The sequence below is a fragment of the Sander vitreus genome, chromosome 5, assembly GCF_031162955.1.
Source record: "Sander vitreus isolate 19-12246 chromosome 5, sanVit1, whole genome shotgun sequence".
NCBI classification, from domain to species: Eukaryota; Metazoa; Chordata; class Actinopteri; order Perciformes; family Percidae; genus Sander; species Sander vitreus.
Window position 1 is genome coordinate 33607354 of NC_135859.1, and position 27969 is coordinate 33635322.

The 27969-nt window shown below is 41.9% G+C and overlaps 1 protein-coding gene across 2 annotated transcripts in view; it reads left to right on the forward strand.

Moving 5' to 3' along the window:
• The first annotated feature begins 252 nt into the window (after nt 1-252).
• The window catches only part of adgra2 (adhesion G protein-coupled receptor A2), a 63639-nt gene continuing 35922 nt past the window's right edge, over nt 253-27969 (forward strand). For both annotated transcript variants that reach the window (XM_078251566.1, XM_078251567.1), the window contains exon 1: nt 253-1015. In XM_078251566.1, coding sequence (XP_078107692.1) covers nt 711-1015 — 305 coding nt within the window. In that variant the 5' untranslated portion in view covers nt 253-710. The remainder of the gene's footprint in view (nt 1016-27969) is intronic.

Genomic DNA, 27969 nt, shown 5'->3' on the forward strand with positions numbered 1-27969 from the left:
GTAGTAATAAGTGGGTTTGGGTATGACAGAGGCAAGCAGGCAAAAACCGCTAGATTCTGGGAATCGCACAGGAGCCGACCAAGACGCAAGCTCACTTCTTGTCCGAACTAACAGTTGTTTCCTAGTTTCAATTTTATTTCAAGTTGCGCGTGAGAGAAGTCCCTACGGAGTGCTCCGGGATCGAGGAAAACACTGAGGAAAACTTTTTAAAGCAGCGGAACAACTGACAAAAGTTTGAGGATATACTTTTTAACTTCTTCATATACTGTAGATGATCTGGATGTGACTGCACTGTCGTGAATCTCATCCACCCCTGGATTAACTTTAAGAGTGGGAGATAACGGTAATCTGGAAACTCCCAAAGGGATGTAAATCTCTCAAGGTAATTAAACACAACCAGCGACTTTTAGAGTCAGACTACTGCGCCTTTTTGTAGATGAGGAAGACATTTGGATGGACTCATACATCCATTGAATTGATTCTTCGGTTTGGACCACAGGGAGTGGTGCGCCCGGGCTGCCGTGACATAACGGCACGCTCTTAGGAAGTGCTGAGTGCTGAATATTTTCTGAAATGACCGGATGATGCGTGTCCATTGTTGAGCGGAGGATCTCTAAGTTTAACCATTCATTCAAGACTTCATTCAAGATCATTTGGTCTCCTCGTGCGCTCCCTTCCACGCTCTGAAAGCTCCATGGTGGAGATATGGGATGACTGGTGGCGGGGGTGCAGCTGAGGTGAGATCCAGCCGAAGGACAATGTTCACGCCCGGCGTTGGCATCCCTCTGCTGCCGGGGCGTCTGGTACTGATGCTGCTGCTGCTGCTGCTGCTGTCCGGCCCCGAGCCGAGCCGAGCCTGTCCCGGGTTGCTCGCCTCCACCGGCGGCTGCAGCTGCACAGAGGAGCGCTCCAAAGGGCACGGTGTGCAGGTGTTGGGGCGACGGGTCAGCTGCAGCAAAGAGGAGCTGACTGAACCTCCGGATGCCAGCCTGCTGCCCAACAGGACCGTCACTCTGTGAGTTGGAACAGTGTGAAGTTCTAGGGCTGCACGATATGAGGAAAATGTGCATATGCGATGAAGTTGTTGAATATCGCGATTACGATTTTACTTGACATAAACAGATGTTACAGTGTACTCAGTTCTGCTGCTTTCAGTATTCTGCTAAAATACAACAAACTGCTTTATGATTTTAAAACAAATGAAAGTAAATCATTTCCAACATCCTTTTGTTGAACAAATTGAACATTGAATTGAATACAAAAGTCACCACTAAAAAAAAGAATGACAGTTACATTATAAAGGGCAGTTTTCTGCTGATATTTTCTTTCAACTAACACCAAAAACTCGGAGTGTCTTTCGCGACATGTCGCAGTTTTTCGCAATATGGTTATTGCGCCCGTTGATATCGCGATGATGATTAAAAAAACCCCGATATATTGTGCTGCCCTAGTGTGAACTAATGCTGTATCACTGTGTCATGATCATCCTGTTGTGTGTGGCACTGAGTGGTGACATCACACGGTGACCTTACAATATGGTGTCATGTCATTTGGTATTATGTATCCCTTAAAGGTTTTGTTTTATAAGGAAATTTGCCAGAGAGTTTTACAGTAAGTGTGAACTATAATTGGCCGAGGATCCACAGCAGAGCTGCAAAGATCAATCGATTAATCGATAAGTTGTCAGCTGTTAAAGTAATCGGCAACTGTTTTGATGATCGATTAATCGGTTTGAGTCAAGTTCTCTGATTCCTTGTTAAATGTGAATATTTTCTAGTTTCTTCACTCCTCTGTGACAGGAAACGGTTTGTGGACCAAACAAGACATTTGAGGATGTCATCTTGGAAAAACACTGATTGACATTTTTCTCCATTTTCTGACATTTTATAGACCAAACAACTCATCGATTAATCGAGAAAGTAATCAACAGACTAAACGGCGATGAAAATAATCCTTAGCTCTAATCCACAGTGTTTCTATAGGATGTAACTGGTGAGTGTTGAGTTGAGTCCATATGACAAAAACAAAGTGAGGGTACAATGCTTGCATCAGGCCCACACACCCATGACTCTGAACCCATGACCTTAGGTTTAACTATATTGAGGAGTAATAAGGCTTGTTAGGTCAGAAGTTTACATCTTGATCTAGTTTAGCTCTGTAGTGGAGGGCTGTGAGGCATTAAGACGATCAGTGAGAGGGCAGGCTGACTGTAGCCATCATCCTGCCCTGCCTCTTTGACACAACTCTGTCACTTTAAATTTAACTCGGACCCAGCAGGCAGCTCCGAGCTCAGCTCCCTCTTTCTCCCTCCACCACCACCACCCTGTGCACATGGTCCAGCTGACTTGGGTTTGCAAAAAGTGGAATAAACAGAAACACATTTTGAGTATTTTATATCAGACTCTGTGCTTTACTGGTGGGTTAACACCCTGTCTCACAATCCCCGGAAAGAAAACACAGAGACTATTTGGTGAGAACAGGACAGCTATGATTCTGGGCCACTTTAGTGTGATCTTTTTTTAATTACAGTTAGTTATTTGTAGTTGTGCAAAACTTGAAAGGGGCCACCTCATGGGCCAAAACTTTATCTTTAATGACGGATGGACTACCAATCTATCAGTGAGACATTTTTGGGTTGTGTTTTTGTTCACTTTCTTCTACAGCTGCTCAGACTTTCTGAAGTCGTCGCTTGTTCCCACAGTACATTACTGTCTCTGTACTCTGACCCAGTGGGAGAAATGCTAGCTGCACATGGGTACAGTAAAAAAACCAAAAAAAAAACATGTTCACCTACCCCACCGCAGCGAGCATATGAGGTAAAGTAAGTGGATTTGTGCCCCAGGAGAGCTAAAGCCAGCCAGCAGTCCATTTATAGGGCCTTATGTTTCTTGCTTAATAAAAGCAGAATAAACATCTGGGGAACACATTGCTGGAAACCATAGGGGGGAAAAAAAGGTTTAGGGTGACAGTGGTCGAGGTGATTGAAGATAATCTTCTGTCCCCGCATCTACTAATTTTGGTTGAGTTGTTTTTGTACAGATGTTTTAGCATTCTGTTACACTTTTTTTTTTTTTTTACGATGCCGTGTACGAGGAGCAAACAATTCCACCCATAATCCGCCCTTTTACCTTTCCCGAGGAACTCTGGTGTCTGGAAAGAAAATTTATTTTCCTGAAGATTCGGTGAGCTCCTTAATGCGCCCATGCTCCCATCACGACATTAGCTCCAGATGTGGAATGTAAGAAGTTGTGTTGGTATTCGTGTTATTCCTGACATTCCTCAGTCCGGTCAGGGACTGCAGACAGTATCCCAGGTGCAGCAGGGGAGCTTTCCCCGTGCACTACGCCGCCTCGGTCCATCCTCACATGGGACGGCCTGACAGCCAGCCCCGCAGCCCTCTCTCCTGGGGCAGTCTGGAGGAATGCTCTCCTCCATGCTGAGCAGGCTAGGGCTGGAGGACACCAGGCCCAGGGCTTCCGGGGGCTGGCTGCTACGTGTAATGCATAACAGCTGGCCCCTGTGAACATTCCAGCTGAAGCCCCTCAGCCTCATGGGAAATCCCAATGGGGATTTGTTTATTAAAACTATTAGTTGGCTGTTTGTTGTTCCTGCCAGCCATAGAGGAGCAACCAGTCGCCCTGATTATTAAATAGTATCATCTTCTCCTTTTGGCTCGTCTGTTTGATTACATTACTGCGTGTCAGATTATACACTGTACCATTTCTATAAATTCACACTTATCACTAGTTTAATGATGCATCAAGCTATTGTCAGCAGTCTGCCATGCGCTCCAGTCTTCTTGTCTCCCACTTTCCCTCTTTTTCTTTATCTTCTTTAGCTCCCCGTTTTTCTACCCTTCCCACCCCCTCTATCATGAGTTCATCCACACACAGTAACTCTCAACCTAAATATTTAGTCGTCTTGGTAGGAAACTGCCATGTCCAAACTCCTTCCAGATGTGAGCCTGCGCATGCAGGCTTGTGTTTAGGCCTAATTATGCACGGCTGCAAAAGGAGCTGGATCACTGGGAGAGGAAGAGGAGCGGAAGGGTAAAAGAGGGAGAAAATAGAGAAGAGTGTGAAAGCGAAAAGTGCCGTCGTTGATAGGGGGAAAGAAGGAATAAATGCGGGAAGTCGGAAAGGGGCTGAAGTGAGGGTAGAAAGTTGAGCATGAGGAGTAGAAGAAGTGGGAAGAGGGAACCAAGAGGGGAACAAAGAAAGAGAGCAGAGCGGGAGAGAGGATGGAGGAGGGAGAGGAGAAGCTTGGCAGGCGGTTCAGAGGGATGTGCCCCTGGAGACTGAAAACTCCCCAGCCCCTGACCAACAGATCTTCGACACTCGGGTGAGAGGGAGGAGGCGGCGGCGGCAGCAGCAGTACAGCGACATAGCCTCACTTCCAAAGCTCCATGTCTCTATTAATATTAGAGTTTTCTTTGTGAAATAAGAACATTTGTTATACTGGTGATGAAATAAATGGATCAACGCATTCTTGTAGGAAAACGTATGCACAACAATTTGTATCATATCCTTACAAAATAACAGCGAACGTTGGCCGGTCGCGTGACGACTGGTCACATGACAGTGAGCGATCGTTACAGTTAAATTCAAGAAAAGGTGACTGTGAGTAGGGTTGCCAAAACGTGATATTGCGATATCGATTATGAATATTGCGATATCGATATTAATTTCGATATTTTTAAACATATGTAAAATTACAAACGTTATGGGAAAACGCATCAAAATAGATTCATAACAAATTAAACAAATTTTCTTACAACACAAGGGTTATTTCAACAGACATATTGGACTGGTCCAACATGAATAAATAAATAAGGACCATGTCTACAGAACAGGACATGTTTTACTGGTGGTACAGTATAAAATAAATAAATAAATAAATAAAGAGAACAGGACACAACTTTTCTTTTGTTTCTCTGATTCGTTCCGTTTGGTTGTCTCTATCTATTTCTTCACTAACTGTCACTCTGTCGAAATATGCACACACGTCACGTGGTACGCTCCATAGGGTTTGTCACGTAGTGGACCCGTGCGCTGACGTGCACTGACATAGGCAAGTGGCACGGTAACTGACCAATGAAATGATGATCATTACAGCGTTTCAAGATCTAAATCAAACACAACTAAGCCACACAGCCAACGGACGGGACGCAGCGCTCCACAAAATAAACAAAATATTGCATTATTATCGCAACACTTTTGATATAATATTGCGCAACGTGATATTGCGATAACGATATTGAGTCGATATATCATGCGCCCCAAACTGTGAGCCGGGTACAGAGCACCACAAGGCCCCGGTTGCTTAAGCAGCCGTTGCAGTTAAGTTGAGCCGACAAAAGGTGACCGTTGTGCAACGACAATTAAGTAAAGGCAAGAAAACGACTAGATACGATTAGAAAACAGATTCTGTAGTCTATTCTAGAGTCTATATCCACTTCCGGGATTGCTCCGGTGCTGCAGGTGTGTTGGTGTTCTAACCTCTGGTGGATTTGTGAGGACTATGGTTAACTGCTCCTCAGATCTCTGCAGGGTAAATCCAGACAGCTAGCTAGACTATCTGTCCAATCTGAGTTTTCCCTCGCACGACTGAAACAACTTTTGAACGTACACATGTTCCACCAAAGCAAGTTCCTCCCGAGGCTATTTTGCAGCGGCTCCGCGCGGAGCTTAGCGCCGCCCAAGACGATTGTGATTGGTTTAAAGAAATGCCAATAAACCAGAGCACGTTTTTCTCCCATCCCCGAATGCTGTCGACTAGCCAGACCCTCCTCCGCAGAGCTGTGGAGGTAGGTCTGGCAAAGCCAGACTAAAAAAAAGATTGTGATTTGGGTTAAATCACCGGCCCCCTTAAGTATCCTAGTACTGTACCCCCGAGACACGAAAACCCGTTTCCTGTGGGAAAGTCTTCTTCCAGGACATGAACTCCACTCCCTTCTTGAAAGCCCTGTGCCTTAGGACCCAACGATCCACTCCGACTTCCTTATTCCACGCTCTTATACAGCAGCCATCAATGTGGTGCATACAGAAATAAATGTGTGGTATACATATGAATCCGAAACATTACATTTTGTATATATGTACGAATGGTTCATGAGAACAGCCTGATTGGATACATATCATACACATTCAGCCTATACCCCCCGTGAACACACAATGCAGTAATTCCTTTCTCAGCGCTGTGTGGTGGCAGCTGTGTTTGTTTGAATGTTTTAATGGATAACAGACAAATGAAGAGAATGTACAGTGGCAGTCTATGTGTGAACTCGCTGGTGTCTCAGAGGTTGTGGGTTCTACCCAAGTCAAAACCGTGATCCTCGCTCGGCGTATTTTGTTGTCATCGTTGTCAGTGACTGATGGCTTTGGCTCAGTGGGTGCCAGCCTGAATGAGTGGGCACAGATGCTCAGGGTGGGGGTGGGGGGTGGTTGGGGGTTGAGCATGCCCATCCTTGGCCTGATGCCCCCTCACCCAAGGCAGCTGCCATGCAAGACAGTTGCTCCTTGCGCGGTTGCACTTGATCCCAGTAGCTATGTCAGAGTTGGCTGGTAGAGTTGGCTGGTAGTCAGGGGTTCAAGATGAAAATATTCCAACTAGGTCAGTGATATCTTTATCAGTACGGGGTCACCGTTGTAAAAGAACAGTTGTAAAGGTTCCAGTTTATACTGGGGAGGTTGCTGAACAAGCTTGCTCTTTATAGTCTTTATTCAGTTCTTATTTCAAATATTTTTCTTGTTGTATACTTCGCTTCTGGATCTCGCACTTTCCCATATGACTTTTTATTGTGCTCCTTCTGTCATTAGCAGTATGGCAGTATGAATTAGAGGTGTGAATCTTCACTGATCTCCCGATTCGATTACGATTATCATGTCTTCGATTCGATATCTCGATGCATCACGATGCGTCAAATACATTTTTCTATTAAAGCCATATAGGATATTTAATTAATAGCTTTTCAAGCTTCAAAAACAAAACATTCTGCAGTGCTCTAATACTAAATAAATTGGATACATAAAACTACAGCACTGAGCACATGGAACTTCCTGAATGTGCAAAACATACCAGAATATGGAAACAGAAAGGTTGTTAGGCCTACATTAAATTGTAAACAGAAATAATCAATTATGGGCCAGCCGATTATCGATGCAGCATCGTCCATGTCCACGATTCAATGCATCGATTATTTGATTAATTTCAACACTTCTAGTATGAATGTGTATATACGTTTCGGTGGACTGTAGAAACTGAATTGCCCTTCGGGGGTAAATAAAGCTATCTGTATCTTTAAAGCAAAAGTTCATGCGCTTATTTGCTTTTTTTTGCCTTTACTCAGACGAGAAGATTAAAACCAGACATGAGAGTAGTAATCTTCTCAGCAAGATAGCAAAATGTCAAACTATTCCTTCAGCATGTTTGATGAGGTTATTTGGGAACCTCAAAACAACAATATGATTCCTGAGAATGTTTTTAAAGCATATCTAAGTCTAATGTAGCCACGCAAGTTTAATCTGCCACTGGAGAAGTTTGGAGGTTGAATGTGCTTATTTAAGGCGTCCTAACGAGGCCCGCAGGAAGTGCGCCAGGCTTTGAAGCAAATTGAACATAGTGGACAAACAGTGGAATTGCAACTCCCATCCCTTCATGTGATGCCCTCTGGCCCAAAAAGACTTTTCCCCACAGACTTACATGGAGAAAGAGACGTCTGTAAATCAGTGGATAATATTTATGAGTGTCACAACCCCCGTAAAATGACTCGTTTCACTCTCAGAATTTGATCCATTTGGTCCGATAACATTTGGAAAGTTTAGAAGAGCAAGTTAGCGGAGCGCTAAACTGGCCTCTAGTGTGCCTGCTCTTTGGGCCGCAAATTTCGGAAGTAGTGCCGATCATTCGGGTCATTTTTAGCTCCATGATGGCTTCATGCGCCACTGAGCAACTCTCATAGGAATGAACGAGGCTCCTCCTCGAACGCTGTATCCAGGTTTTATTATACATCCATGGTCCTGAGATTTTGATAGAGAGGACAGCCTTGTTTTTACAATCATCCCCCCATTTGTCAGTTTTCTCTGTATTAACTTTTGGTTTGGTGCTCACACTGTCTGTCTGTAATCGTTTACTGAGTTTGATGAGTCTTCTGTGTCTCTGTTCACTCAAAGGCAACTCACCTCATGAGTATAATCGATTGGCTACAGTATGAAAACACGTTCCCTTTAATCATCGTTTTATTTTCTGAGTCACATCTTCGGTCTCTTACTTGTGGCCCATGTGCGGACGGACACCAAAGGGGCCCAGCAGATGTGTCGGTGGTTTATGTTGGGTCTGAGTCAGTATGTGTGGAGATGGGAGTGTGTCGATGAAACATCCCAAACAGACATCTTATCGGCGGGCGAGAATTCCAATAGCGGGGAGAGCGTTGGAGCCCTGGCATTCCTTCAGTGGTGGGGTTTATTTATGTAGAGAAAGGTGTTGAGAGGAGGGGGAGCGGCCTCTCCTCCGCACATGTTAGGTGGGGCAGTGGTCAGCAATAAATCAAAAAAGCAAACAAAGGCCTGACACTGGATACTCAGAGCTCCATACTCAGCTGCAGCACCTGCCAATGCCACACAGGCCCCGGGGTTTATTGTGCCCTCTGAGGTCAAGGGAACATGACCGGAGTGGGACATCTCCACACACAGTGGTGGAATGTAACTAAGTACTTAGTACTTAGAGCTCATTACTATTCAGGAGTTCGCCCAGTTGCGCTGGGTAAAGTATACTGATAGCCAGGCTCTCATTGGCTAGCTGTTAGCCAATCAGAGTCAAGTAGCTTAGCTCGTTGAATATTAATGAGAACTGGCACAAATCGAGCTGAGTCTTCCTGCAGGCTTTCTATACCACGCTAGAATGGCTTGAAACAAGGTAATCATGGTATTTCTTCCACAAAAAATGTTACAGAGTCCATGGTAGAACTTCAGACATTACCACAAAGTAATGAAATACGTGTGGCAGGGCACCTTTAAGTACAAATTTGAGGTACTTTACTTGAGTCTTTTCATTTCATGCCACTTTCTACTTCTACTCCGCTACATTTCAGAGAGAAATATTGTACTTTTTACTCCACTACATTCATCTGACAGCTTTAGTTACTAGTTACGTTACACATTAAGATTTTTGCACAAACACATGTAGTTTATAAAATACGAAGCAATGTTTTGTTATAAATTAAACTAACACAATGTATAGGCCTACAGCACAGCTGAAATGATTAGACGGTTAAACACTTATTGATTGACAGAACTGTTTTGATCGTTTCCACATTCTAAAATGTGGGTTTTTCTCTTAGAGATGGTCCGATACCATTTTTTGCTTCCTGATACCGGTTCCGATATCTGAGGTTGCGTATCGGCCGATACCGAGTACCGATCCGTTACCAGTGTGTCATATATTTTCTTGTGTTTTAACAGCTGTATACTACTATCCCTCCTTTGTTGTATGGCCTGGGTCAGGTTGAGCCTTTTGTGAAACATGAACAAACACGAACAATGAACGCCATAGAACTTTCTTTTACTATCTAGTAAAAGACGGTGAGTAAAAGTCTCATAACAGAAAACAAACAAAAATAAACTACTTTACAGTAGATTTTCTGCAGGGATAAATTAAGTGGTATCGGATCGGTGCATTAACTTACTGTACTTACCGATGCCAGCATTTTAGGCAGTATCAGAGGCTTTTCCGATACTGGGATCAGAAACATCTCTCATTTTTCTGAATACTTTTACTTTTAATACTTAACAGTAAGTAAAATTTTCCCTGATTATACTTACATCATTTTACTTGAATAACATTTTCAATGCAGGACTCTTACTTACAACAGAGTATTTTTACAGTGTGGTAGTAGTACTTTCACTGAAGTAAGGGATCTGAATACTTCTTCCACCACTCTCCACACACTGTACTGTAGCTGCCCGCCCGTTTGGATGATGAATGTGTATTTCACTTATCACCTCGTTGTGTTTGTTGCTTAAAAGGCTGCCATATTTCAAAACCTGGCAGAAACAGAGAGATGTGTTGTCACAGTAATCTCATACCCCCGAGTGGCTTTTGTTATTTTAGTTTTTCCTTTCAAATCGCTCTCTTCTTATCTTACTCCCAAAATGCCTGACTTCGACTTTTCTTTGCCAGCGCTAACTTCCCTCTCCCGGCCTGCGTCTGACCACAGCGGCCCCCAAAGTTCCTGCTCTGGGTCCACAACACATGGATACAGACAGAGATAATGGGGGTCTGTAGTGGGAATGCCTGTGGCTTCAGTGTGTGCGTGTGTGTGTGTGTGTGTGTGTGTGTGTGCGTGTGCGTGTGTTAGTGTGTTAGTTTCTGATGTGCTTTCTCTTGAGAACTAATCCATGACAATAGTGCAGTCAAATACTGGATTTCAAGTACTCTTAAATTACTTTTTGATCACCCTTTTGTTTTTCAGATTTTCCAAGTATATATTATTATATTCACCAATAACATATATCTACATCTATCAATTTGGATACTTGCAGAGAGTTAGATGGTGGGTAGAGATGCGTACAATTATTATAACAGCAATTAGAAGCAAAGACTGAACAAGAGCAGTCATCTTATTCTGCTTTTCCTTAATCTGTTTTTCTGGGAAAAAAAAGGGTGAACCATGTTCTCTTGAGATTAATATCCATATTTTAGGACTTTAAGTTGGATTCTTGTAGGATTTTAAATTGGCATCCACAGTATTTGCTATTAGAATGTAAAACCTACAAACAGCAATTACTTTGTCAGCCTAAAAAACTACAACTCCCATGAAAATGTAACAGGTACTTGCGCCATTACGTACATCACTTTTCCAACTTTTTAGGTGTACTCTCTGCCGTCCTAAAATGTCTACACCATCCTGTCCCGCTGTTATTACAGTTGTGACGTTTACTCACAACCCTCAAAAGTCTCGCGTTTTTGGGAAACGGTGTTTGATAAAGGCCGCTAAAGACAGAAATATTGAGTAATCAGTGTTATTAGATTTTTATTACTGTTTATCTAGGTTATGTTCCGAGGCAGGTTTGAAATTTATTTGCATTATTACAAAAGTAAACTGGATTTTGAATGAGGTTTGGAACAGAACTCAGAAGTTTTGGTTTCACTTTACCCTCTATAGTTTGACATTTTGGGGGAAAATGCTTTATTTGCTTTTTTGCCAAGAGTTAGATGAAAAAATCAAAACCACTCTTATATTGCGAAGCACTGCTACTTGGGCAGAGTGATTAGCACAACACATGAAAAAACACCGTTGTTACTCTCTGCTCCTCACCACGGGGCTTCTCAGGTGCTGCAAGCAAATCACTCCGCCCAAGTACCAGAAGTAGCAGTGCTTCGCCTTCTGAGAATATAGTTCCCAGTTTATTTACGGTTAGAAGATGACTGTGTCTCATGTGACCTTGTTATTTGTACACGCTGTGACTATACAAATCACAACATGTAAATAGGAAAATGTTGGCGTTATTTCGTCACTTACTGGGAGCAGTAGGCTAGTTGGAGCCGGTTACCTCCAGGATCTGTGCTAAGCTAGGTTAGCTAGCGGCGGTCAGACAGAGTTACGACACGCACGGAGATGAGAAGGGTATGTATGGACTTATCTAACTCTGGGGGATACGGTGAATAAGCTAAAGTCCCAATGAGTCGGCATGTTCCTTTAAAACAAGCAAAAAGACAGTTAAAAAGGCAAATAGAATTAAATTAAAACAAACACATTTAAAAGATTGAGATAGAAAAGTAAAAGAAAGCAATCTACCCATGATTTTGATGAAGAGTGGAGTCATGTGGGGTAGGCCTTTCGGAACAGGTGGGTTTTGAGGGAGGTTTTAAAGGTGGGCAGAGACTCTATGGTACGGATGGATCGTGGGAGGGAGTTCCAAAAGCGAGGGGCAGAATGGCTGAAGGCTCTAAACCCCATTGTGGACAGGCTGGCAAAAGGAGTAAAAAGCAGTGGGGAAGAGGAGGAATCGGAGACTTCGGTATGGAGTGTAGGGCTGAAGGAGTTCAGAGAGGTATGGAGGGGCGAGATTATGGAGGGCTTTGAAGGTGAGAAGAAGAATCTTAAAGTCAATACGGTATTGGACAGGGAGCCAGTGCAGTCATTTGAGGAGTGGAGTAATGTGTTCAGTGTGTTCAAATCATCTTCAGAATTTCTCAATCCTCCCACCAAACCATTTGAAGGTTGAGTATGCCATCACTGTAACACAGAACCACAAGATATTAATAATCTGTCACAACCGTTATTTTATCCATTGCTTCTCTTGTAAATATGAGTTGGTTTACAGCCCAAATCAAAGGGAAAGAGCCAGTTGTGAAATAAAGCAATAAGCTTTTATTAAAATCCGCATTGATGGAGTAAACCACTGTTTACAGATACAGTATGAATTATTCCTTCAGCTGAAATCAAGTCAATCTTTGGAAGGCATGTTGGTCTACCATATTGTTTAATACATTCTGTGAAATGCTGGTGTCAAAACGGCTTGACGTGCAGTAACGAGGATTGTAATGTGAGCACTGATTGTGATTCTCAATACACTGAGGCCGGTCACGCAGAAAGAAAAAGCTACAAACAAAAACACAACCTTCTCACAGATGCCTCTAAAGACACCGTGAGAGTATCTGGAGCAGAAAGATTGTAGCCAACTCTTTTGTAAAAGCAGCCTGATTTTCCCATCAGTCTTTGCTCAGGAGCAGAAAACAGAGGCTGGTTATAAGACAGAACAATGAGACAATGTTAGCCAGGCATTCCACTCGCTGTCTGAAAAGGCTAAATTCACTAAATTGTCTCATTAAATGTGTAAAAACACTTTAGACAGTGATTAAACTGACTATTGTGTTCCTGCTCTGCAGCCATAAACTTTCCAATTTGGTTTGTCTTGACTTGTCTTTGACTCTAAATATTACAATAATTTATTGCAGCTCTACAGTAAGGCGGCGGTATTTTTAACTGCTGTTAATATTCATAGCAGCTACGTGTTTACGTCTTTAAAGTTCACGGGTTGTCCAGCTTCAGTAAACTGTACAAGAAACACATTTCATGGACGGTTCCTGTTAGCAGAACTCAATGAATAGTGTGTGTGTGTGTGTGTGTGTGTGTGTGTGTGTGTGTGTGTGTGTGTGTGTGTGTGTGTGTGTGTGTGTGTGTGTGTGTGTGTGTCAGTTTCTGATGTGCTTTCTCTTAAGAACTAATCCATGACAATAGTGCAGTCAAATACTGGATTTTAAGAGCCCACTAATGTAATCGGAGTACTCTTACATTACTTTTTGATCACTCTTGTGTTTTTCAGATTTACTCCAAGTATATAATATTATATTCACCTACAGTAACATATATCTACATCTATCAATGCGAATACTTGCAGAGAGTTAGATGGTGGGTAGAGATGCGTACAATTGTGTGTGTGTGTGTGTGTGTGTGTGTGTGTGTGTGTTTGTAGGTGTTTGTGTGTGAGGCTGTGCACACACACACATATGGGAAGGGCGTGCATGGCCACAGCTCTCAAAATAGGCTTCAGTCCTCCCCTCTCTAATTAGAGACATTTCAAAAACCCAGATTTTAATTTTAGACTAGTAGCTTTTGGACCACTTATGCGCACACACACACACACACACATACACACACACACACACACACACACACACACACACACACACACACACACACACACACACACACACACACACACACACACACACACACACACACACACACACACACACACACACACACACACACACACACATTGAGTTAAACATACACACTTTCCATATAAATAAATCTGATAGGTCACACACTCTCTCTCACACACACACACACACACACACACACACACACACACACACACAAATAGCCACAAACCACAAAGCCATACTCCCTGGCCCAGCCTGGTAACCCAAGCACAATGCAGCGTACTCTATAATAAGTGGTTGCACATATCGAATGCAGGAGCTCATTCTTCATATCTATCCTCAAGGCAGAAAAAGTATGATAATAGTAGTTAGAGTAGAGTAGTAGTAGAGTACTGCAAGATTCTCCACATATATTCACTATTAATCATCAAACTCATTTATTTGTCACTTCACCACGTATGACAAGAATCTGTCCCGGTCCTTAATGTGGCTTCTCTCACTCTTGTCTTCCTCTTTGATGACTAAATAACTCCAATCAGGATTCACAAAAATGATTTCACAAAAAAACATTTTTTTACTTGCAATTACATGGATGCTCCTTTCCATGACAGGCGGTAAATGGGGCTTGTAGCTTGGCAACGTTCCCATGGTGGCTGCTACAAGCCCTGTGGTGGGCCGGGCACAATGGGCACATTCACATCTTGACATGCATTTGTTGCTAAAGTGCCTGTTGTGCTCGAGGGCATTTAGTCTCTCTGTTGCACTCAGTGGCGTGACTCTCTGAGGACAGGCTCAGGGTGCAAGGGGCTCCAGGGACCGCTGGCTTAGGTGGCTCTCCGTCTTTTTACAACGAAAGGGTTAAGCTATTTGGATGCACCCCAGCTCTGAATAGTGCAGCACAGTCTGGAGGCCTCTTATAAAGTACTTATTGTAACAAAGATGACACAGCCACCTCCCAGTCTGAGAGATCTCTCTGCTTATGCTCTCGTTCGTTCCTCCTCCTTCAACCTTCCACTTCTTGTCTCTGCAAAAGTGTCCATTAGTAAGAGAGGGACTGAGAGACTTGGTTGGTTTCAACTGACGCAGGCTTTTCAAGCCTAACACAAAAACAACAAAAAAGTCACTGAAAATGTAATTTCATTTGATCCTGTTCATGCCATAAAATGAATGAAGAATCTAACAGTCATGCACAGCCAGAACAGTAGCAAATCTGTAATATACAATCCAAGCGAAAATCAAACCATCTGGATCAGATTCATTATATTGGGGTTGTTTGGCACAGATTTGCCACGATATTTCCACAGTTTTATTTTTTATCACAGCCTGCGGCGCTTACGCACATTTCCTGAAATGACAATTTACTTTTCCAAAACTATAAACACCAAAAAAATAACCAAACCTAGTCTGGCCAAACCTCAGACATCGGAGACTAAATTAAACACTTTACCCAAAACATGTTATCTTCCATCTAAATTAAACTGCAGATTACTTCTTGCCTTTGGATTACATGCACAGGCTGCCAAATACATAAACGCCACTGAACTAAGTGAAAACCAACTATAATGAAACAGGACACAATTTTAGATGAAAAGAAACTTTCTTTTCACAGTTAACAATTTCAGAAAAACCTATATTTAGTCTACACATTATGAGACTAAATAATACATACTAATACTACATAATAAGAGGTATATACAACTAGTAAAAGAGTCAAAGTAAATGGACCACACAAGAGCAATTAAAGACAAGTTACGAGGTAAGTGGTACGTTAAAGTGACATTGAAATGAAGTAACCAAAACAGGATGCTTTCTGTATGAACATGTGAGTTTGCGAAACAAAAGGCCTTTTTTCACAGAACACATTTTGACAAATCACAGCACAATTGTAACTAATAAAACTAATGATGGCTTAAATCCTTTTAGTTGCATGTTTCAGTTTCACAGTGTCATGGTTTACTGGGACACTTGAATAGAACGGAGCCATCGTTATTAGTCACACCTGTGCTTTACCTACAAGTCCAAATGCCTATTTGTTTAAAAATGTGTAACTAAATGTATGCTGATTTGCTGGAAGTCTTTAGTTAGTGCATTGTGAAAACTTGCATCAAAAGGCATGCACCATGAATACAAACCTACTGTGTGACACCCACACATACACACACATCCTGTGACATGTCATGACCCAGAATTCTCGGCCACTAATGAAGGTCCACAGACTAATTACTGCTGCAGGTCTGTCGCCACAGGAGGCCCGGCTCAGCAAGGGTGGGTGTGTGTGTGTGTGTGTGTGTGTGTGTGTGTGTGTGTGTGTGTGTGTGTGTGTGTGTGTGTGTGTGTGTGTGTGTGTGTGTGTGTGTGTGTGTGTGTGTTAGACCACTGTCTACCATTGAAACCTTCAGAAGTTGCATACAATTGATCTTGTAACTCAGTGTGAATACACTTTTTTTTATTGTAGGCTACACTCATTTAGCTTACTTCCAGATTTAGGTCAAATATATGTATATTGCATATCATATGTGATGTATTTGACCCCATACCCAATTATTTTGTATATAATTTGATTCTATCATATGTGACAGCTTATGTTTATCTTAGTTTAGCTTAAGTTTTCAGAACTAGAATCAGCTAGCCTGGCTCGGTCCATATAACATAATCCTCCCAGCAGCACCTCTAAAGCACTCTACTTAACTGCACACGTTGTAACTCATTTGTTTGATCCGTACAAAACCCAAGTATACAATTTGTGGATTTAATGGATGAGGACTTATGTGCAAGACTATTTCTTGGCTGTGAATAAGCATATTTTACCAAGATGTCGAACTATTCCTTTAACTCAAACAATGTTTAATTAAATTAATCAATGATCTTATGGAGCTTAACGTTGTGGTTCCAGTAGTAAAAATCCCATTTATTTTCTTCATAAGGATATAGCTATATGATGTCTAAACCATCCATGGTAGACTGATCACGAGCTACGAAGTTGGAAACCAAAATTTCTGCTCCTGTAGAAGCCACAAGTATTTTTCTAACATTAAAGGAACACGCCGACTTACTGGGACTTTAGCTTATTCACCGTAACCCCCAGAGTAAGACAAGTCCATACATACCCTTCTTGTGTCCGTGCGTGTTGTAACGCTGTCTGACGGTTCCACCGGTAGCTTAGCCTAGCACAGAACCTGCAGGTAACTGGTTCCAACTCTGCTACTGGGGCGGAGTGATTTGCTTTGCAGCAAGCCTTTCCGAGAATATAGTTCCCGGTTTGTTTACGGTTAGAAGATGGCTGTGTCTCATGTTACGTTGTTTTTTTTGTACACGCTGTGACTATACAAATCACAACATGTAAATAGGAACATGTTGGTGTTATTTTTGTCACTTATTCGAGCAGTAGGCTAGTTGGAACCAGTTACCTGCAGGTTCTGTGCTAGGCTAGGCTACCGGTAGAACCGTCAGACAGCGTTACAACACGCACGGACACGAGAAAGCTATGTATCGACTTGTCTTACTCTGGGGGTTACGGTGAATAAGCTAAAATCCCAATAAGTCGGCGTGTTCCTTTAAAGCTATAATGCGTAGTTAATGTCGCCCCCATGAGGAATTCTAAGTAAAGCCTTCGGTTATCGTGCACCACCCCCACCCTTCCTATACGCAGTTGCTAGTAGCGTTTATCCCTCAAATCAAGGAGGACACAGAGGATTAAAAAAAAGAGAATAGTTCCACACTTTAGTTTTTTTTGTAATCTATGATCATTTCTCTACACAGTGTTGCATCTTTACATTTTTGCTTTTTTTTTGTTCTTTAGCGCCGGAATCAAATGTTTTATGGTCACGATTCTTCTTGTAGCTGGTTGGTTTGTTTCTAGGCTTAAAACTCTTTGTATAAGTATTCAATGAAGCGTCAATGGAGATATTGAATGGGAAAAAAAAAATCACTTCCGGAACCAGAGCTGTTCAAAAAGTGGGCGGTCACTGTTGAGCTCTATTATCCCTTCCCACTGACATTCATAACTGTCTCTGAAAGGAGACTCTTTGATGGAGGCCAGCTCGGTGTCACTGAGGTTAACCTGCAGTGTAATGCTATAATGGCTTCTGATCTATTCAATCTGGCATTTGGATGGAGTAAGCGGCCTAGGAAAACCTGGTAACAGACAAATTAAGTAACACTGTTGCTAATCCATCTTTGTGGTTCAACCACAATATTTTGTTGATCCACTACGTCTGTCCTCATTTCTCCGAGTACAATGTGTGTGATGTGTATATAAAGAGAAATGCTGCCATGTCCACTTAGTTCTCCTCTGTGAACTGCCAATATACTTCTGGCAAGCAGAAAGCTTCTCAAATGGAAAGCAAAGAGGGAAAATGCAGTAAAACACACTGACGTTTTTTGTATAGAATGTTCTCGGCTGTAACATACACAAATTAAAGTGCTCACACAATGCCGTGCTGTTAAAGTGGATAATCGTATTGCTTTCAGCAGAATTTAATTACCTCTAAGGAAAATTCCCTCAAGGCAAAATCATTTTCTTGTATTTATATGAACTTAAGCACTGCTGTGACACAGACCAGCGCGTGGATTATCAAGTCAGCATGCTAATTAAAGCAGGCTTTATTCAATAATGAAGCTCTGAGACTCTCATTGAAAATCACTCTCATTATCTGGCTCCCATTGGTCTCCAAATTGAGACTGGACTTATGGCACGTTACCAATCTCTTTCAAGGGTTCTTGTCTTTCACCTCGCGTGTGGTCCTTGAGGGTAAGAGACCTATCCAAAGTTAAATGATGTTTACACAGTGGCCCGTCGGGTTGTTTTGCCTCTCTTTATTACGCTGTCTCTGTTGGCTTTGGAAAGCTTGATCAACACCCGGGGGGTGGGACATGAGGCCGAGCGTCTAATCAGCACTCTTCACGCTCTTTCATTAATGATTGGTCTGGATCAACCATGGTACTTTTACAGGATAAAGCCTGACATCACGCCGGATGTCAGGCTTTGCCCCTCCCTTTCCGCTCTCTGTGTCAGTTGCCGTTCTTAAAATCCCTTCGCTTCGGGAAACAACAACAAACTTCGAGCTAGCGAGCTACACCCTGAAAATGGCAAGTTTTTTAAAGAAAATTTGGATCGTGCAATAAAGCAGGCCTGCTTGGTTCTTTCGGTGAATGATTGTAAAGATTAATAAAGAATATTTTAACGGCATGTACTCTCTCACTGGGATGTTTTGGGACCAATTGGTGGGATTGATGCGGATGAAGTACACAAGGCGATTCACTGGTAAGAGCAAATTATGTTTAACCATGTATCCAGCTAGTTTAAAGGAACACGGCGACTTATTGGGACTTTAGCTTATTATTGTTAGATAAGTCCATACATACCCTTCTCATCTCCGTGCGTGTTGTAACTCTGTCTGATCCTGGAGGTAACCGGCTCCATCTAGCCTACTGTTCCCAATAAGTGACAAAATAACGTCAACATGTTCCTATTTACATGTTGTGATTTGTATATTCACAGCGTGTACAAATAACAAGGTCACATGAGACACAGACATCTTCTAACCGTATACATACTGGGAACTATATTCTCAGAAGGCGAAGCACTGCTACTTCTGCTACTTGGGCGGAGTGATTAGCTCGCAGCACCTGAGAAGCCTCGACGAGTGTGATTGGTTTTAAGAAATGCAAACAACCCGGAGCGCCCCCAACCCTTTTTTCTCGTATCCCAGAATGTATCTGTGGTGTAGCCAGACCTTACTCCACAGTTGCTGCAGAAAAGCTCTGTAATCAAAATGAACATTTTTAAAAGGGTAATACATAGGTAATGAGAGCAGGCAGCTTAGCCTGCAGATGAATTCTTATTAAATATGAATCCCTCTGTAAGATTCTTACTCTGTTTGTGGTTTGCTGTAGAGGCCTGCAGCTACATAGAGCTCACTGTCTGAGTCCAGCATGCCTGAATATTTAAAGGGCAACAGAGGCCAATTGGCATCAGCGCTTTTTACTCAAATGCATCTCATTCATGTCCTGGGCTAGACTAAATGCTAAACCAAGATGGAGTATTTCCTGTATGTGCTTTCCCCACAAGATTTAAGTGTTGTCTAGTAGAGAGATGGGATGAAGCCAGGGTGCAAAGATATTAACACCAAACCTTCAGTGGTTACTGACTGCAAACAGGACATCCTGTTGAGTTTGGGGTTTGCAGCATTCTAGCTGCGGTTAGGACAGGACGGTTTCCCCTCGCTGTCCCTCTGCACCAGGTTGCGATCTGGAAAGCTGAAAGAACTCTGTTCAGCTGCTTTCTGTGTGTTGGTGTCATACACCGCACAGCAGGCCTTCCCCAGCTCCACCACAGAGACAATTCCTCAGTGAAAATGATTGGTTGTTGACAATGACCCAAAACCCAAAGCAGCTGTAGGAAGCATGCAGCTTTTGACAAACAGTTCCAGTTTACAACATAACGCAGGTAAATATATGTGCAGACACACTCATCAGGCCTTTACCCAGAACGGAGGCAGTATGTTACAGCCAGACTGCCTTCCAGTTGGGGAGGAATAGCGGAAGTAAATCAGTGAGGAAATACAATTTGCGACATGCTGTCACGCCCCTGTGTGGCCCTCAAAGGCTTTGTGGGTTTAGGAAGCAAATTGAGCTAACCAACAAAGTGAGTGGCACGGTGCAGGGAGGAGCGGCTGCGGTTAACTAGACAAGACTCTTTGTATGGTTTTTACTTTTTCACACTCTGTCACGCACCAAGGAAACCATGAGCGAACACTTGATACTCACACATCAAGCATACCAGTGGCAGTCATACTTTTTTATTTTATAAATAATGAATTGAAATGACCACAAAAAAACATTGTATTTCTTACAATATGTTCCTTAGAGTTTGCATAGACAGCAGCATATCTCTGCCAACATCTGGGTTAAAGGGACGTGCTTTTTTTTCTATCAGGGTACTTTGGATATATGGCATGTTAAAAGATCGCGTTATACTTTGAACTTCTGTAGTAAAACACAATTTCAAATTGATTTTGATCTTTTTCTATTTCTCTCCTGATCATAACTTTTTATTATAGAGACCAAAAGTCATTCAGAAATGTGTGGGTGAGCTCCATGGAATTAACCTAAGTCAACTAATTTTATAAAGCGTGGGCCATAATTAATCAAGCAGATGTTTTTTTTTAAATATCTGCCTGCCATAGTTGAACTATTTGGAGTGGATTTTTTGGGCACAGGTAATTATGAAAATTTGCACAAAAATATAAAATGTACAAGGTTTTCTCCTTGCAGCACCCTGCAACGATACAACACAACTTTTCCTTGAGCACGATAACTTTCAACCATAAAATGTTGAGGATTTTTATGACCTAATATAATTTAATAGATTCAAGATTCCCTTATTTGTCATTTTAATGCTCCACATAAAAACTAAATTGTGTTTCACACATCCACCAGTCAGTAAATAAATCAGTGGAAGACACAAGACTTTAATATTAAAAACTCGTAAATAAAAACACTTAATAAATCAACTAAGATTATGTTCCAATGGAATAAAATAAGTAGTTTTAATAAAATATTTTAGAGTCACAGTCTCTTATGTGCCCGTCACATTCTCAGTCTGATTGCCGTGGGAAAGAAGCAGTTTAACAGCTGAGTAGTCCTAGATCTGATACTTCTGTATCTGCATGAGTGGGAACTTACCATGAGAGGGATGAGTGGAGTCCTTAACGAGGCTGTTTGCTCTACGCATAGGTGGAAATCGCGGAGGGTTCTGGGGATCAGGACCCACCCCATCTAATGGTTGCCCCCCCCACCCTCCTCCCACAAAAATATCATTAAACGACGCTGTGTATTGTAAATAGTAGATACTTCAAATAATTGTGTAAGTAGTAAAACAGTACAAACGCAAACTGGGCAAAAAAATGCGTTTGAAGTTTAGAAACATTTTAAGTCACCCCTCCCTTGCCTCACAGTGGTTTGGTCCACTGCTTGGTTTTCTCAAGGGGTAGCGAGCATCCGAAAGCGTACCACCTATGGGGAGATTCTGAGGCTAACAAGCCATCACCTTCCGTTAGCATTCCATTGACTCCCATTCATTTTTGGCGTCACTTTGACAGCGAATAACTTTACATCTGGAAGTATTTAAAGACTCTATTTGTCCATTGTTTATTTCTAAAGAAACACAACAATGTATAAAAGGCTCCATTACCTTGTATCTCACGTTATGGCCCCGTAGCAGACGTTTTTGTAAAAAATAGGCTAACGAATGTGTCATAACCACACAACTTTCTGTTGCACAGTAGAGAAATTACCGGTTTCGACTTACATTAGCTGTTTAAGTTTAATTACTAATGTTAACTAGCATTTTAGTTAGCAATAATTAGCCTGTGCCTATGTTATCTCCTTACTTAAACCCTACACTCGCTGTCTCTGCAAGATTAGGAATGATTGAGATTTCTCTTGGCACAGCTAACAGAGCACTGTGCTTTTCCACGCTATGACAAGAGTGTGTAAATGAACTTTAAGTTGTTAGACTTTACTAATTCAGTGGACGGCTGGCTAGTTAGTTAGCTTGCTTGCTAGGAGTCTCAGTTCTGAGTTCAGCATCATCTGTATTAGAGAAAAGAATCACTTCATCCGATGTTTAAAGTGACCAAAATAGCTTTGCCAGCCTACTAACTGGAGTTCCAAAACTAGACACATCATTTCTGTCCGCTTCAATAATTGCTATTAAGAAATGTTAGTTTAATGTCCCCCTGCCAGCTGTTAGATGAAATTTAAGCCCATGGCTTTCAGCATTAAGCATTGTGAGGCACCAATTATTATTTTTTAGCCATTCTTACTATCCTGTTAGATTGTGTTTCCCCTCTGCCGAAACACTAAGTGGTGGTATATATATATATATATATATATATATATATATATATATATATATATATGTGATATCCATGTCTACTGTTGTTGTACTGAGTGTACCCCTCGACTATGAGTACACACCACAAGAGAAGGGCTGATGTCTTTGCTTCTGTTTGACCTGGCTCTTTTCATATGACCTCCTTGCTTTTGGGTCTTCATGTAAATGAATTAGATGAAATGGGATGCTGGAGCCTGACATGTGGCCCTGTTTCTTTGTTGTTGTTGTTTTTTGTTTTTTTTTTCATGTAGATTAAAAGGATTCAATTAGCCCTTCTGATTTCTTAGAGGCCTTTGTGGTCTGAAAGAGTTAAGTGAATGAGGGATCCCATCCATAGTCTGGACTGAGTTATGTACCATACAGCAAATTGCACTTAAAAGCACATTAACTCATTCTGCCATCTGACCTGTCACTTATGCCGAGGGAAGAGAAGGCGCTGGTGTACAGTGAGGCCTCAGCAGCGAAAAAGATAGAAAGTATAGCCCTATAAAAAATATAATAAATATACATAATTACACATATGCCCCCAAACATGTATACTCACATAAACAGCCATCCACTTAAACCATTCATATGGTCTACGTAAGTACCTTAAAGGGTAACTACTGTTTTTTTCAACCAGGACTCTATGTTCCTATGTTTTTCTGTCTAAGTGACTGATGGGAACAACAATCGTTGACATTGGTCCAGTATTAAGCGAGACGGCAGCGGAGAAACAAGCTACAATGTAAGTTAATAGGGCAATTGTTCAGCTTGTATTTATCGTCACAAAAGTGCTTGTGAATAAACAGTAATTTTAGCATCGTAAAATAAACTTATTATAATTATTATTAAATAAATCTATGAAAAGCCATTTTGCCCCATAGGGTTACATTGCAGCCCGGTCTGTGGCTGCCGGTTATAGTGTTCACGCTTAATACTGGACCAGTTTCAAAGATTGTTGTTCCTATCAGTCACTTAGACACAAAATCATAGGAAAATACATTCCAGGTTGAAAAAAAACAGTAGTTGCCCTTTAAATACAGTAAAATAAGATGTCAGGGTTTCCCTCATTGCATTGCAAGTCTGGTGGCCCACCAGGCCTAAGCCACTGGGAATTATTTAAAGGAACACGCTGACTTATTGGGACTTTAGCTTATTCACCATAGCCCCCAGAGTTAGATAAGTCCATACATACCCTTCTCATCTCCGTGCATGTCGTAACTCTGTCTGACGCCCCCACCGCTAGCCTAGCTTAGCACAGATCCTGGAGATAACCGGCTCCAACTAGCCTACTGCTCCCAATAACTGACAAAATAATGCCAACAGTTTCCTATTTACATGTTGTGATTTGTATATTCACAGTGTGTACAATTAACAAGGTCACATGAGACACAGCCATCTTCTAACCAAATACAAACTGGGAACTATATTCTCAGAAAGGCGAAGCACTGCTACTTCTGCTACTTGGTTGGAGTGATTTACTCGCAGCACCTGAGAAGCCCTGTGGTGAGGAGCAGAGAGTAACAACGCCCAAGTAGCAGTGCTTTGCAGGAAAATGTTGGCGTTATTTTGTCACTTATTGGGAGCAGTAGGCTAGATGGAGCCGGTTACCTCCAGGATCTGTGCTAAACTAGGCTAGTGGTGGGTGCTTCAGACAGACAGTATGTATGGACTTATCTAACTCTGGGGTTACGGTGAATAAGCTAAAGTCCCAATAAGTCAGCATGTTCCTTTAAACTAAAGTTACAGTGGGGTTGGAAACATAGGCATAGTCATATTTACAAAGCTTTTAGCACTGACTTAAAGTTGGATAATGTCAGGAATCTGTCTCATAGCTTTTTTAAATTCTCAATTTCGCAATTCCATCCATGATTCCGTTATCGCAACAACTATTGGGCTCTACATAACTGTTGCCATCAGTCTGTGATGGCCCCAGCTGGGCCCTCGTCAGAAAAAAAAGACACTCGCCACCGGGCTAAACAACTCTTCTGGGGGAAACCCTGGATGTACAACACTCAAACAAACGGATGACGTTCAGCACAGGCACAGCCAGCAGCAAACTCCAGGGACACTGTCTATAGCCGTTCGTAAATGTCCTCCGGGCCTCCGAGTGGGGTGGGCTTTTATGATTAAGAAGCTACTCATCTTCTTTGCTTATAAATCTCTGTTAACCTTTGTGTACTTTGTGATGAAGCGATGTACTCTCATATGCCTCGGCTGTCACCTGCCTTCAGACACTGCTCCATCTGTCTGATGGCTGTCCGGGAAATGCTCTCTCCACAACCCCTGACCTCTGAATCTGGGTTCTGAATAAACATCTAATTGGCTGGGTTTCCTGTTTAGCCTGATGGGAACGCTGACTATTTCTGTCTGTTTACAGTGTACTGCTTCTCTCTCTCTCTCTCTCTCTCTCTCTCTCTCTCTCTCTTTCTCAGAGTTGTACTCTCTGTATTGTTTATGAAAGAACAATGTCCTTCGCTACAACTGCGCTCCAAACATCAGGCTTTGGGGATTATACAGTAGTGTCCAGCCTCTGCCCCTCCCCTGCGTTCCTGGAAATCGGCGTCTTTTGTTGTCTGCGGGAGGGTTTCAGTTGGCTCATTTTGTGGTCTTTGTTTATTTGTGAAAGTCAGCTTTCAAGTCCAGGTGTACAGAGTAGCAAGCATATGTGAATTTCATTTTTTTTTTTCAAATGTGCATGGGCACAACACACAACCAAACACATCTGTATATAAGACAATCATGTTTTTGGTTCTCATGGAAAATCCATTGATATCAGTGCGCCAAAGATTTATGCACAAATTCAAACACACCCAAACCAAACATGTTTGCTGTTCTCTGACTAATCATTTTTTCTGCATATAATAAGCTGAGTCAAAAAGGAACTATCTGCATCTAAACCGTCTGCGTTGAATTAACCGTCTGCGTTGAATTGCTTCTTTGCCAGATGTGACTTTCTCTTCGATCTGTTTTGAATTAATCAGGCAGTTCCGGATCTTCTGTAGCTTTCATCTCGGGCCTGTATCAAGTTATAGGAGAGATACTGTGCCCAAAGTCAAGTGAGAGACCTTAACATCCAGGAGTCATAGTTCAAATACAGGCTACGCCACGAGAGGACTGACTCGCTCTCGTCTAACAACCGCTCTTAAAAAAAAAAGAAAAAAAAAAAAGGTCTTGACTTAATAACCGTGATTTATTTCAACAATTCAGTGAGGATCTGTGAACATGGCATGTTTTTAATTTTGTTTCTGGAGCTAAAAATAAGAGGCTAAGGCTTCAAGTGTGGAAATGTGTGGGTTTTGGTGATAGTATTTCCATTGACACAGCGAAAAACCTAAAATAAAAATGATTTTGGTTTAAATGCTATGTAAAAAAGTGGCCTCGGTTTCAGTATCATAGTCATTATCAGTGGAGCAGCTCTCGTCTCTTGATTGCAGCGCCGTTTAAAAATACATTTCTCCGGTTTTTCTAATTTTAGCAGATAACTGTAGGAAGATATTGAGTGAGGTGTCCAGGGTAACTGGAGCAGAAGATGATTTACTTTCCATGTTGGCTTTCCTTTTGTTTGCTCCTTTTCTGTCTTCAAACTGTCCTGTCAGTAAAGTTTCTGAAGTGTAGAAGAAGTGAGTCAGTCCAGTTTGATCCCGTTGGTTCAAGATAAACTTTTTCCTCTACCAGCCAAACGGCCATTGAATGTTCAAAGCTGACCAGCCACTCAATAGATTACCGTTGTTTTTTTGGCTGGTGAGTGAAGTACGGAAGGGGATTAGGGCCACATGTGAAAAATATTTTGTTTTTTTTCTCAGAATTCTGACTTTATTCTCAGAATTTAGACTTTATTCTTAAGATTATTTTTTGGGCATTTTCAGCCTTTTTTTTGACAGGACAGATGAAGACATGACAGGGGAGAGAGAGGGGGAATGACATACAGCAAATGGCTGCAGGCCAGAGTCGAACCCGAGCCCGCTGCATTGAGGAGTAAACCTCTATATATATATACTTTTTTTCTTAGTCTCAAAATTTTATTTTGTAATTTTAAAAAAAGAGTCAGACTTTAATCTCAGAATTCCGACTTTAAACTCAGAACTCAATACTTTTTTTAAAATGTGGCCCTAATCCTCTTCCGTAGTTAAGTAAATCTACCAGCTCCTTGCATATTTTACCAGCATTTGGCTAGTAGATGGTGCTAATTTTGAATCCTGTTTTCCCCTCTATACCAAGACTGGATGATTAAATCTGGTCATTAAGTGGAAGTTGGAAGGTGCAGAGCTGAAGGCGATGTTTTTATTGATGTGGCAGGAAACGGGGGGGGCTGACTGCCGCTGCTGAATCTGTAAATCTCACAGACCAGACCACTCCCACTTTTAAAGGCGCTTACACAGCTCCCCTCTCGCGATTAAGAACGCACATTAATGTTGCAAACAGCCCATTAAGCACCATGTGGTAGAGGCGAAGATGATGTGAAACTGAAGGGTGTGTTAATGATGGCGGGCTGTCGCCAGAGCACAGCCTCTGCCGTAGCCTGAGCTCTTGCTGAGGGGACGTGGGCAGGTCTGTGGATTTCCAGGGATGCAAGTGTAAACATTGAACCCTGCCTCCTGAAAATGATCCTCATGTACAACAAATCTGCCAGAGCAAAGGGAATCTTGCTCTTAGTTGATTATAGAGAAAGTCAACATCAACTTGAAACACTGGACAGGATACTTTGACTTTTTCAATATTTAAGCAAAACCGCAATCCTTCCCTTACCGCTCCACGCCTAAAGTTAACATAACAACATGGTGTCAACAGTATGTGCTTTGTACAGGGTTCCCACGGTCATGGAAAACCTGGGAAAAAGTCATGGAAATTTCTAAATCTTATTTTCCAGGCCTGGAAAAGTCATGGAATTAATAAAAATCTTTGTTTTGGAACAGTCATGGAATTGTGTTATCTTCCGTGGATAACCTTTTAAGTATTTATTTTCTGACGTAACGTGTCTCTAATATGCGTTGATGTGTGACAACATTTTGATTAGTGAACGTAATTCAGGCGGCAATTATGTTTTATCTTTAAAGCAAGTCATCATACAGGACAAACATATTTTGTAGGAGACTGGGTTGAAACATGACAAGCGTCCACAAGGTTTCAAACACACGGATGGATGCTGTTTTCTTAAAAAATGCCTTTGCCTTTGGCAGTTGTAAAGAATTTAAAGTTACTCTTTTTATGTGTGTGTGTGTGTGTGTGTGTGTGTGTGTGTGTGTGTGTGTGTGTGTTCTTTTTTTTTTTTAACCTGTGGACAGAGCCAGGCGAACTGTTGCCGCCCTGCTTTCAGTTTTTGTGCTAAGCTAAGCTAAACACCTGCTGGTTGTAGTTTAATGTTTAGCATACAGACATGAGAGTGGCATCAACCTTTACGTGTAACTCTCGGCAAGAAA